This window comes from Rhinopithecus bieti, unplaced genomic scaffold, assembly GCF_001698545.2.
Source record: "Rhinopithecus bieti isolate Rb0 unplaced genomic scaffold, ASM169854v2 scaffold_61117, whole genome shotgun sequence".
Taxonomy (NCBI): Eukaryota; Metazoa; Chordata; class Mammalia; order Primates; family Cercopithecidae; genus Rhinopithecus; species Rhinopithecus bieti.
In genome coordinates this window covers 2042865-2055827 of record NW_016824934.1, presented here as the reverse complement: position 1 = coordinate 2055827, position 12963 = coordinate 2042865, and the positions used below count along the sequence as shown (strand labels likewise).

At 57.7% G+C, this 12963-nt stretch overlaps 1 protein-coding gene across 1 annotated transcript; it reads right to left on the bottom strand.

Moving 5' to 3' along the window:
- Positions 1-2420: 2420 nt before the first annotated feature.
- Positions 2421-5779, bottom strand: SIX3 (SIX homeobox 3). The gene is made up of 2 exons (XM_017862698.1): positions 4770-5779; positions 2421-3102 (listed from the first exon to the last, which is right to left on the bottom strand). The coding sequence occupies exons 1-2, from the start codon at positions 5573-5575 to the stop codon at positions 2910-2912; spliced, it is 999 nt and encodes a 332-aa protein (XP_017718187.1). The 5' UTR covers positions 5576-5779; the 3' UTR covers positions 2421-2909.
- Between the last annotated feature and the right edge of the window lie 7184 nt (positions 5780-12963).

Here is a 12963-nt window from a genome sequence, read left to right as displayed (position 1 = left end):
GTGTTGAGATAGGAAATCATCTTAACTTCCAGGTTTGTCTGCTGTCCCCTAGACAAAAAGGCACCTGTTCCCTGATGTCCTCTATCTAGGCAGGCCCTTCCAGGAGTCACCCTCCAGCAGTGCCACTTCTTGCCTTTCATCCGTCAGTTCTGGTCAGTTGGCTGAGCAGGGTCCATCCAGACTCTTCCCACTGAGGCAGGCACTTCTTTGGGCTTCCAGGCCCAAGCTCTGTGTGAAGTATGTGACTGATTATCTAAAAGCAAAGGTGGGTGACAGAGCTCCTCATCCCAGAACAGAGGCTCAAGTTGGGTAGAATCCAGGCAGTCCTTTTCCCAAATTCCTACCACCTGGGTCAATATTGCCTGAAATGTGGCAGGACAAGGAACATTTTCCCGAGCAGTGAACACACACAGAGATTCTGACACCATGTGCCAGGCCACAGAACTTGGGAGCTCTGAAGGTCAGCTGGATGCTCTGGTTCTAAGTAGGGGCACGCTCAGGAACCTTCCCTGTCTGGCAAATGCACGCCCCGGACATGCAAGGTCCCACTGGAACACTCAGGGCACCTCTGGGCCAGACAGCCTCTCTGCCCAGCCTGGCCCTCCCTAAACCCCCTGGCGCTGCTGGGGATGGGGACAAAAGGAAATCGGAAGTCAAAATTAGTTTGGAAATGGATGCAAAATTCCAGGCACGTTTCCCCCCTAATCCTCCATGCTTTGGAAATTGGCCTTTCAAGTAAAGGCAAGTTTTCTGAAATTACCTCTTTTGCTCCTCCTTGGGTGCAGGCCACCCTGGCCCAGAGCAGCAGAGGCACGGCCAGCCAAGCCATCCCAGGGAATTGTGGGGGCCCTGCCCAGGGCTTAGAGGCCTGGGGCCAGTGGGAACATGGTTAGTAAGAGGTGGTGATTTTTTGGATTTCATTTTAAAGTGTAAACCAACTCTGAAATGTCTTAGGGGCTCGAGAGGTTCCAGCTGAACCCCAAAGATGGGAAGAAATTTCAGGGAGACAGATCGAGAGTCATAAGGCAAATCACACTGTCACATAGACACACACTCAGGAGGTAAGGAGGGGAGTCCATCCTGATTCCAGGCCCTAAACTCTCAAGAGGCCTCTTCCCTCACTCCTCCTGCCTTCCCCACTCAGGCCACTGTCCCCTGCCCCCACCCCACCCCCCAAAAAGACGACAAAACCTGTCAGCTCTACTCGGGATGGATGCTGGGGTTTGGCGACCTTGTATGTTTCTTCTTTTAAAAAACAAAGCAACAACAACTGAAAGACGCCCAGCACACCCCCAAAGACCCACGGGGTCTTGGCAGGCTACAATTCTGGCTGAAAGTATACTGCGGTGAAGTGAGTCTGGTATCTCACTCTGAAGAAGCTGGCGGTAGCCTTCCGCTCCCAACCCTCGAACCCTCTTAGCTTTTTTGCTCAGGATCCAGCTTTGGCTCCTTTCCGGAGGGTCTGTTCTGATCTTCCCCATGCCCTGGGGGGGGGGGCGGGGGGGAAGCTGAGATCCAGCCTTGAAATTCTGCCCCAGCTCAGGTGAGCAGCAGTGGAAGTGAAGGCCGAGCACCCCGCGGCTGCGGGCCACGGGCGGACAAAAACACCAGTCTCTGGGAGTGATAAGAAAATGGAGAATACTGTATTTGCTTTAGAAAGTTTTTACATATAGATAAACACGCAGTTTAAGATAACAGTAAAAGCGCCCTACAGGGAGTGAGAGATACCTCTGAAGCTGCTAAGAAATACTGGAAATAGCTTTGCATAAGAATACTACAATCTCACTCTCCGCTTTCGCTAGCGATGGGGTCCCTCTTCCTAACCCAGGCCACCATGCCTCTCCTTGACTGCCAAGTCGACACCAGGAGCACTGAGTGGGAGGAGAATCCCAAAAGGAAAAGAGACAGGTGAGTAGGGAGGAAGACAGAGAGAGGAACAAGAGAGAAAGAGAAAGGGAGAGGAGAAAAAGCAATATCATATACAGGCAATTTCTACACATATATTACAAACTGGGAAAATGACCGATCATTAAGATATACATAATTCATATAAAATTTTGAAATAAAATAAAATCTGTTACAGTCATAACTATTCTTTTTCCACATTTATAACCAGTACCCACACAGGCAGTGACAGAGTGGAGAGAAAAAGGTGCTTACGAAGAAAATGATTGTCTGCTGAACAAAAAACAGAAGATTGCATTTTGTTTGACCAATACTTGGACTTAAAAACAGAGAGAGGAAGAGAAAGAAAGAGAGTGAAAGAAAAAAAGAGAGAGAGAGCAAGAAAAGGCGAGAAACATTTGCTATTTCCCTCTCCAGGAGTTCTTCCCCCCTCCTTTTTTTTTTTTTTTTTTTTTAAAAAAATTCGGAACGGGGATGGGGATTTTTTTTTTTTTTTTTTGTTTTGCTTTTGTCCTCTTGTCCTCGTGGTGGTGATTGGTTTTGTATAGTCGACTCTTTAAATCATTTTAACTAGAGAGAATATTTTCCCAGATACAAATAAATCGTCATGCAGGTGGGGTGCCGGGTCCATGGGAACCGAAAGGAGAAGCCGTGCTTGTCCTAGAAAGTATACAATTGTCACCTCTTTTATGTTTTCTGCCCGCAACATCAGCGTTTGACTGTCTGTTGGCGTCGGGGTCCTTTGGGGTGGCCGTAGTGGTAGATGGTGGTTGGGGGTTGTTGATAGTTTGCGGTTAATTTGTTATTTTCTTGTTTTTTATATATTTTTGGCTGGGGTGGGAGTGTGTGTGGACTTGTATGTGTGTATGGTTGGGTATCCTGATTTCTGTTTGTTCTGGGGATGGAGGAGGAGAAGGAAGAGGAGGAAGAGGAGGAGGGCTAGGAGGAGGAGGGGAAGGAGTGGGGGAGGAGGGGAAGGAGGGGGAGGAGGGCGGCCTTGGCTATCATACATCACATTCCGAGTCGCTGGAGGTTACCGAGAGGATGGAGGTGCCGGTGTCCGCGCGCTCCGTCAGGCTGGACACGCTGGTGGTCGGGCTGGCCGCCGTGGACGGCGACTCTGCCGAGCCGTGCGTGGGGCAGCCGGGCTCGGCCAGCGAGCGCATGCCGCTCGGTCCAATGGCCTGGTGCTGGAGCCTGCGGGAGAAAGAGAGTCGCGCCCGCCCTGACACAGAGGCCCGCCACCCGGCTCCCCCGCGCCACCGCTCCCGACTCCGCTTTCGGGAGTGTCCCGAGTCTTCTCAGATAGAAGCTAGCCTCGGAGGAGAGGCAGAACCCGAGCCCGGCTGTCTGGGGAGGCCTGGGTGCAAGCGGCAGAATACTGCAAGCCCTGGAGCACCAGAAGTCGGAGAAGAGCCGGGCGCTTCTTCCCTCCGCAGTCCCTGGGGCTCTTCAGACTGAGTCGGCTACCCCGCGACCGGTCGAGTTCCCTCAGTAACCCCGTCCCTGATCCCTCAAACACACACCCGGAGCTGCGGGTTCCTCACCGGCCGGCCCGTCTCCGGGTAGAACCGCATACTTTGCTCTCTGGATCCCAGCGCAGAGCGCAGGACCGAGGGTAGAGAAAATAGGAAAGCTGGCGGTGGAAAAGTGGGGAAAGAGCAGGGAGACAGAAAAGGGGCAAAAGAGAAGGCAAGAGAGGAGCACAGAGCAGTCTCCAGCTGCCCCTTTCCTCCACCGGGAACCTTCTGCCTGGACCTGGTGTCTGGAATTATCTCCACAAGGAGGCCTTGGCTTGACCCTGGGCGCTCCCCTCATCAGACGAAAAGTGAGCTCCACAGCAGGGGTGAGAGGGCCATGGGCTCAGGTCCCGGCCGCCTAAACTCGAACACACCTCCAGAAACTCACACCCAGACCCCACCCACAGGCAGCTGTCAGCAGCTAGGGGTCCTGCTTCCTGAGGTACACCAGGCCCTGGGCCTTCCTGGCTGGATAGAGACACAGGCTCCACATCAGGGCTTTCACCCAAGTTGCTCTCTTCCTTCTCCCTTCTCCCTCCACTCCTTTCCCCTATCCACTTCTTTCCCTCTGGTTCTTTTTCTCCTTCCCCCAGGCCCAACTCCTGTGATGTTCGTCAAGCCCTATACAATTTTGTGACTTTGTGGCCAACTTGCCAGCAACAAGGCTGCTCCTGCCCGCTTCCCAACTTAGAGGACCAAAGGGATTCTCCTTGGCTGGGGCAGGAGGGTGAGTACATGCACACGCGCGTGCACACACACATGCACACGCACACACACTAGGCCTCTCCGCTCCCAGCCCGGCTCTCCTGCTCCCGGTTAGGCAAAGTACAGCGTTGCGGGAAATACGCCCGCTGTGCAGTGGCCTCTGGGCTTTTCCCCTTGTGATAGGGACCCAGGTTCACTTTCCTCTCTCTGACGCTCCTGGATTTCTCTCGGGGTTTTGCAATGCACAGAAATAAGAACCAGATGGCAAGGGCTGCTTTCCTTGCCTCCCTGTCTCTAGGCTCCAGAGGATTGCCGAGCTGGCGACAGGGCTGAGGAGGCAGGCACGGGTGCAGTGCAGGGCTAAGGCTCCCAGGGGCCGGGATCAGGGGCTGCGGGCACTCGGGTCGCAAGCACACACTCTCCGCCCTGACGAAAGCCCCTCTTGGTCAAAGCAATCAATACATACACAGCCCACCCGCCCCCTCTTCCGCGCGCCCCGGACAAGCGGAAACTTTCTCCAACTGGCCAGGAGTCACGGCTTCCCTGACACTCAGCGGCCGCTCTGCTAGCCCCTTCTCAACCCCTCTCCCCTTCCCAGGCCTCTGAGGCTGTAGCCAGGCCGCGGGCCCCGCCACTAACCTGTTCTTGGCCGCCGCGGCGCGGTCGCGCTGCCGCCGGTTCTTAAACCAGTTGCCTACTTGTGTGGGAGTGAGGCCGGTGGCCTGCGCCAGTTCGCGTTTCTTGCTGGGGTTGGGGTAGGGGTCCTGCAGGTACCACTCCCGCAGCAGGCTCCGAGTCCGCTCCTTGAAGCAATGCGTCTTCTGCTCGCCATCCCAGATGGTGCGTGGCAGCGGGAACTTCTTGCGCACGCGGTACTTGTCCACCGGGCCGAGTGGGCGGCCGCGCAGCTTCTCGGCCTCCTGGTAGTGCGCCTCGAGCCACATGGCCTGCAGCTTGCCGTGAGACTCCTTGGTGAACTTGTGGTTCTCGAGGATGTGGTAGAGGTCTCGGAAGTTGCCCGTGTGGAAGGCGACCACGGCGCGCGCGCGCAGGATCGACTCGTGTTTGTTGATGGCCTCGCACGCCCCGGGGGCCACGGGCAGCGACCAGAGGAAGCGGCCCAGCCGCTCGATGTCGCCCGTCTCCTCCAGCGTCTCACAGACGCTGGCCACCTGCTCCGGCGAGAAGTTGAGGGTGGGCAGCTGGAACATGGACAACTCTTCCGGGGGGGCCCTGGAGCCGCCGCCGCCGCCGCCGCCTGCTCCGCCAGCACCGCCGCCTCCCGCACCGTTCCCTCCGCCGCTGCCGCCTCCCGCGCCGCCGCCGCCTCCCGCACCGTTCCCGCCGCCGCTACTCGCCAGAAGTATGGAGCGGTGGTGAGAATCGGCGAAGTTTGGCAACAAGAAGTGGGAGGAATAGAGGTCTAGGGGGGAGCGGAATACCATGGACTGACCTGAGAGGAGAGGAGAAAATTCAGGGAGAGGAAGAGAGAGGGGAGGAAGAGGAGGAGAGGGGCGATGAGGACCAGGAGGAGGGAGAGGAGAGGGGGGAGGAGGAGAAGGAAAGGAGGGGGGAGCAGGAGGAGGAGGAGGGGGAGGAGGAAGGGCGTAAAGGACACCCACACCCCACACACATCCACACACACACACACCCGCGCAGCCACATAGAGAGGGAGGAAGGAGAGCGGCCCGGTGCGCGCGCGCAGAGAGAGAATCCGAGACGGAGAGAGACAGGGAGAGAGGAGAGGGAGAGCCAACCACCGCCGAGTCAAGATTCAGCGATTCCACCGCAATCGCCCTAATGACAACAGCCTCATAATATCTCCCCTAAATCCACAGTGAGTGCAGCATTGAAACATTTTGTTTCGCTTTTCTATTGGTCTGTGGCGTGTCGTTGTGGCGTTGCCACGGCAACCACTGCCAATCACTGTCAGCCCTGCCAATCAATACCGAGAACGTAAGGACGGTTTTACCACTTAGCCAGAGGGCGGGGGGAGGGGTAGAGCAGGGAAGGAGGGAGAAGGGGGGGATAAAGAGAATTTTTTTTATCTTTGCAACTCTTAATCTCGCTACTTCCCCCTCTCTCTTCTCTCTTCTTCCTCTCTCTCTTCTTTTCTCTACCGCTGTCTCTGAGCCGCCTTCTTCCCTTTTCCCCAAAGAAGTTGATCCAGAAATTCGAAAAGCCCTGGGCACAGAGTTGTTGAATGGGATGTGCAATTAGAACGGGGATTTTGTTGGGAGGCAAGAGGGTCCCCCAGGCTCCACATAGGCCAGGTCGGCGGGCAAGGAAAGACGGCTGACCAGCCCAGCGGGCGCGGTTTGCACATGGTTTGCACGTCGGGCCGCCTCTTTCTGCCTATGTGAGCACTAATAGTGGCAAGGAAGAAAGGAGAGATGAGATCATGGGGCCCACCAAGCACCGACCTTGGCCCAGCGGGCCGTGGCGCCAGCCAGGGATCCCGGATTCCGAGGGTATCTGGCGCCAGGGAGCCTAAGCCCAGTTCCCAGGGTGCTGGAGGCCGCTCTTGCCTCCCCCATCGGTGCCCATGGACCACATTCACCTCAGCTCCCTCTTCATCAGTTAGGCTTCTCTTTACTCCCTCCCGGGCCAAGGAGCCTCGATTTCTCCCACCACCCATTTTAAAATAATGGTCCAAACAGTACAGTTCTTTCCATCTTAAGAAGCAACTCAACTCTTTTGTTTCCTCCCAGAATTCAGCAGCCTCTGTGAGGAGTGGTGGAGGAGCTGCGGGAGCCGAGAAGCCCAAGAGCCCTCTGGACCCGGAAGAGTCCCACAGATGCCCACTCCTCACCACACAACAGAAGGATCTCTGGTCCTGCCTGCCAGCCCCAGAGGGCACTCAAAACTTTGGAGGCCAGCCACCCGGATGAAGTGAATAAGGCCTGAAATTGCTTGTTTGCTCGTATTGTAAAATGATAATAACTACCATTATTATTTTAAAACTGCCTAATTTCTCTAGGGAAAGTAACATCGAAAGCCTAAAACACACCCCAAAAGGCCCATAGAACACAGAGGGCCCTCTCTGTCTCTGGCCACTACAGCCCCCAGGCCAGGCATGGGTATTTATTCTTAGGTATGTTGCTTTTAAGAAGATGTAATCAGCATCTTGAGCCGGGCCTCCCTTTGTGAGGCTTCTGTAACTATGGAAGTGTGATTTACGCAGATTTGTCGGGGTCAGAGACGCCTTTCCCTGAGCGCTGTGTATATTTAGACAGAACTCGGTTTGGTGTTAAAAAGTGTATATGTTGAATGGAGTCACACACAGTAGCCAACAATGACCACATTGTCGGCCCGTGTACAACGCGTATTGAAACGCAGCGCCCAGACTTCAACTAATCTGCCCTCAATAAAGCTGAAATAATTATCCTAAGCTGCCTTTCCAGAAGAAAAATCATTGAGGAATTCAAAACTTTTTTTAAGAAAAAAAAAAAAGATCTTTTCTGCATTCCGATGCAGATCTGGGGGCAAGGCGCCGGGTCCACACCACTTTGGTGATCTCAATGAGGGAAGAGAGAAAGAGAGGTTGAGAGAGAATTTAAATGGGAAACCTAACGTGACTGGGGCTGCGAGTGTCCCAGCCCCTAAACTCCGAGCTGGAGCCCTGCTTAGGCCTTGACTCCCGCAGTGCCAGGCCTCTGAGGGCCGAGGAGAAGAGCAAGCCGGCAAGTGCAAGCCTCCTTGGAGGCTTCCCGGTGGCAGGGAGGCCCTGGGACCGGCGAGGGGCCAATACTGGCTCACTTAGCCAGAGGCAGCCTTGGGGTAGCAGGTCTCAAACACGACGACTGGGGCAGAAAAATATTCCTCCAAAGGGAAGACCTGCCAAGCCCCATTTCAGTGGTCTCTCCACTCCTGCCAAGCCCCATTTCAGTGGTCTCTCCACTCCTGCCAAGCCCCATTTCAGTGCTCTCTCCACTCCACATATATTTCCTCCCCTCACGGCCACGAGTCCTCCTCCAATGCAGCTGAGAAGCTCTGGGCGGTCGTTCACTGAGGGCCCAGAAAGAGCCCAAAGGTTGGGACTCAAAAACAGACACTTCATGTTTTCTTCCCAATCCCTTTCTCTCGTACGGGAAGGATTATAGGCTGAAGGGTGGGAGGGGAAGGGGCAGGAGGAGGAAGCGGGGAGGAAGGAATGAAAAGGGGAGGGGAGTGGGTATTGTGCCGCGTGTGGGGGGAGAATTCCTACGGGTGGGTTTCCGAATATTGTGTTCAACTTTTTGAAAGCAGCTCGTGACCCCGAAACTGCATCCCCCGGAGCCAGGGACCCAGGCGCCGGGCGGGCGGGTGAACCCGGTCAGTCCCCTCCCCGTCCCCGAAACCCCCGCCTCCGGGTGGGGGCGACCTGGTCTCTCCCTGCTACTGCCGGGCCAACCCCGGAGGGAGGCTGGGCAGGTGCTGCCGGCTCTGCGAAAGCGCTGAAATGAAAAACCATCGCCACTCAGGGAGAACTGAGGCAAGTGGGGCTCAGACTCTGGCGACACCCCCACTGCCCCCACCCCCCCACCCTCTGCCCCAGCGCCTGCCGCCCTGCCGCACCCCGCCTGCTCGGGTGGTGACCGCGGCTCCGGAGCGCGAAGCAGGGCAGAGGGCTGCAGCGAGGCGTGTAGCTTTGTGCGCCGGGACCCAGTGGGGCGGGTGGCAGCCCGCGCTGTCCGCGCCTCCCAGCAGAGCTGTGCTCGGCGCCGCCCACCGAGCCCACCTCGCGGTCCAGCCGCCGCCAGCGCCTCTCGACTCTGGCCTGAAGCACTACTCCCGCCGCCTGGAGCCGGTAAGTTGAGAGTCCGCAGAGCGGGGCAGGGAGGCGGGGCGGCTGGTCCCAGAGCTGAGGGCCGTACTGGCTCCCGGCCGGGCTGTGGGCGCAGGCTCCATAGGGTCTCAGTCGAGGGGTTCTGAGTGTGTGTTTGGGTGGGAAGCTGGGCTGTGGAGCGCCAGAGCTTCCCCTCCCAAATTCCCAGGCGCTGGGCACTGGGGAGTGGAGCAGAAGCAGAGGGACCTTGGGTTCCAGGGCCCACGCCGCCTTCCTCGCTGGTCTGGAAACCAAACAACCCCTAGGGCAGTGCGAGGACTGGGAAGGCACCCTGGGGGACTGCTAGAGGAGGTGGCGAGTGGAGGGTGCCTGCACCCAGGGTCGCTCAGAGCGGAGAGTCTCGGGTGGATAGGTCGGCTTGCAGATCCCCTAGGTCTCTTCTCTGCTCTCTGGCCACTCTGATTGCGGGATCTGGGACTTGGCGCCCGTACAGGCCGGGTCACCTGTGCAGAACAAATTTGCTGCCATCATCCCCGCTTCAATCCTGGCCTCGAGGATCGAAAAGATCGCCTTCAGGTGGGGCAGGGAGAAAAGATGTCTTTGGGGTTTAGAGAGTGTTCTCCTTGTACCCGGACCTACTGGCATTTATTCACAAATGTCAGCCGCAATCCCAGCACTGGGAAAGTCTGAACCACATCTGGAAAACTCCCGAGAGACCTCCCACTCTCTCCTTGTTTTGGGTTACAGGAAAAGCCAACGGGTCTGCAGGCCTCCGGGAGAGGAGGATCCGGAGGGTTGGGGCAGCTGCACCCACTTGGCCTTGCTTGGCTCTAAACAGTCGACCCAGGAGGCCGGGGGAAGGTTTGCCCTGTGGGGGCAACGCCCCTTCCGGCTCCCAGGATGTCGGGAGGCGGGGGCTGGCCGGGTGGCCCATAGTCTGGGCCTCCCCGCAAGCTGCAAACTGAGGCGCTTGGCGCGGGCGGCCTGGGAGGGCGCAGGGGAGCGCAGCACGCAGGCGGGGAGGCCGCGAAGCCCTTCAAGGACCCCGATTACTTTCCTTTGAAAAACAACAACAACTGCTCCCTCCCTGCACCCCCGCCCCCTGCCTTAGCCTCCGGGGACTGGCGCTCCAAGCAATTGTCGCCCCGGACAGTAAACACAGCTCAGTTGCCTCAACTTTCTCCATGCATAAAAGTTCCTGGCGTGCGGGGAAATTTGAATATTTGATCAGCCCCTTTGAGTGACCCTCATTAGTCAGGCGCCCTGCTAAGGCCGGGCATTGCAAGAAAGCTGCTGGGCTCGGCATTTGTACGCCTTGTTAGCGCAGCTTAATGAAGCCGCCCCGACGGCTCAAAGGCGGCCTCAGGGGCCGGCGACGCGCACCTCTCCGCACCCTGCTCTGCCTAATGAGCCCTGCCGCCCTCTAAAGGCCCCTCCACCCCCCCCCCCCCACATTCTCAAACAAGGGAAGTTTGGCTCTGTCTTGAACCACGGCACCTCCCACTGCCAGGCCCACGAGGATGGGCACAAACCCAGCCTAGATGCCTGCAGTGACCCAGCCCCAAGAGAGAAGGGTGGGAGACTTGGGAGGTGTGAGCCGTACTGGTTGGGGGAAGTGCGGGGAGAGTGGCTGGCGGCGGGAGAGGCTTTTGCTGTCTAAGGATCCAGCCCAGGGAGTGCACTGCCAACCTCTCCCAAGAGGACCAATTGCAAATCAGTCACTCCAGTTCCTTAAAAGTGCATCTGGACTAATGTTGGGGTGGCTGAGGGTCAGCCTTCCATCCTCCTATCACCTCAGGTTTCCTTGGCTTCCACTACCTAGAGGCCACACACTTCTTCCCAAGGTTCCCCTTCTGAACAGCCAGACCTGGTGTGCCAGGACTTGGATTTGAGAAACGGTGGGCAGCTCCCCTCCCTAACCCATCATTGCCTCCACCATTCACAGAGCCCAGTCACATGTTATGACAAGGGGCAGTAGGGAAGACAGGGGACCACAGCCTGTCCTGCACTCCCTCTCAACAGAGGTATCCCTTCTTTGGCTTCTAGTCCCAGGGAGGCCTAGCAAAAAAAGTACTATAGGCAGGACCATCCTGCAAGACTGGCCTGGCAGCCTGGAAGAGAGGCAGAGAGCCAGAGTTCTGGAAGGAAGGGAAACCAAAGCAGTCATCTACTTCACCTTTTCTTAGTGGGGCAGCTGACATGGCTGGCCCGTAAATATAAGACACCCTCTTAGAAACTGTGCTTCAGTGCTTAGGAATAGTAGCCTTCCTTCCCTTCCTGTCTCTCCTCTCCTCTGATGCCCTTTTCCAGGAGCGGTTGGAGGTCAAGGTCCTTCACTCTCTCCTTGCATACACAGCTCTTGGGCCCTTAAGGGTTACTTTTGGGGGGAATTAATGCTCTGGGCTTGGAAAGCAGGCTGCTCCAGATCCACACTCAGGAGTTTCTGGACCCCATCCCCCAACACACAAACACAAACATGCCCAGGATCCCTCAGACATACAGTGGGTCTGGTCAGGTTGGTAACCTCAGGACCCCATGCCAGCGTAAGCATCTCTGGAGGTCGTGGGAAGGAGCCAAAAGGCCAGGTAGGCCCTGGGATACAGAAGGCCCTCCAAGTGCATCTCATTTGTTCCTCTTCGTTTTTCTCTCCCTAGCTCCACTAGCATGCCCTGCCCCATTTCCCATCCCATAACCCCCTAACTTAACCCTAAACTGGCAATCTTTAGGCATCACCTCTGAGTTGGGCAAAGGCGGTGCCCGGGCCTTGATCGACCCAGAGGGCTAAAGTAGGGGCGGGGAAGGGAGGGGTGGGCGCTGCTGGTAAGAAAGGGGACCTGAGGCGAGGGTAGAACTCAGCCCTGTGGCCTCGAGGCCAGGCCCACCGGCTGCTCGGGGGAGGAGGCGAGGGGAGGGGGCTGGGAGTCCGCAGGCATCGGTCGGGGCAGCAGGGACCTCAGGCGTCGGCGTGGGGGGCTAGATCCGGAGGAGAGGGGAGGGGAGGCGGGGGTCGGGGGATCGCGCAGGGCGGAGGAGGGGTGCAGCTCTTTAAGAGCCACACGGCTGGCAGGAGAGGCGCGCGGCCCGGTGCTGGTAGAGCACTGACCCCGAAGGGGATTTAGCGGGAAGAGAGTGGCCGGGCTCTGGGGGTTTTGTCCGAGGGGGCCGGGAGAGGCCGAGGCACAAGAATAAGGAGCGGCCGCGGCATGAAAGGCGGCGAGGAGCAGCAGAGCTGCTGCTCTTGACTTCTGAGCAGGGCTTAGAGAGCCTGCCCTGGCTTAAGCCGAGCTGCTGGTGCTGGCCCTGAGCGCCAAGTCCGCGAGCTCTGAATCCCGAGCCTCCCAGCCGTGGAGCAGGGGGATGAGGGGGGCGTTGGGGGACAGGGTAAAGTCAGTCTTGGTTGTACAGCCACCCGATCCTAGCGCGGAGCTGAGAGCCTGACGGCCGGTGAGAAAAAGAATTTTCTTTTTCCAACTCCGGCTTTTGGTTTTGTGTGTCCACCTTGCGCAACTCCGGAGCCTGCCGACCCCACATGGATTCTCAACAGGTGGCCGGGTAAGTCCGTTTAAAGAATTCTGGTTATATGGTCAGCCCCTCCCCGACCTTCTTCTTTTTCCCCTCCCTCTTTCCCCCTTGGCTGGGCCGGGTTCCCGGTGCTCCTCCCGCAGGCGAAGGCTGGGGTGGTGGTGGGGAAGAGGCGCCCTTCCCCTGGGGTCTCTGGGCTCTGGGTTGCAGCCCAGGAAGCCTGGCGGGCGGCCCCCAAGGAGTTCCACCCGGTACCCCCAAGTCCCGATCACTCTTAGCTCCTTGCTCTGGGCCCTGGCGCCCTGAGGGAGGGAGAAACAACGCGCCGCAGCACCTCAAAAGCCGAAGTCCCCAGGAAGGGGGACAGGGGACCCGGTGGCCGGGCAGCCTTTGTGTGGGGGTTTACGGCGGAAACAGAACTATTGATCTTGTATGAGAGGCCTGGGATGCGGCCCGGGGGAGCCCGCGCCAGCCGTACAATAGCCGGCAGAAGAGCGCCTCAGCAGCCGGGGTAGGAGTGGGGTAGGGTGGGGTAGACCGGGG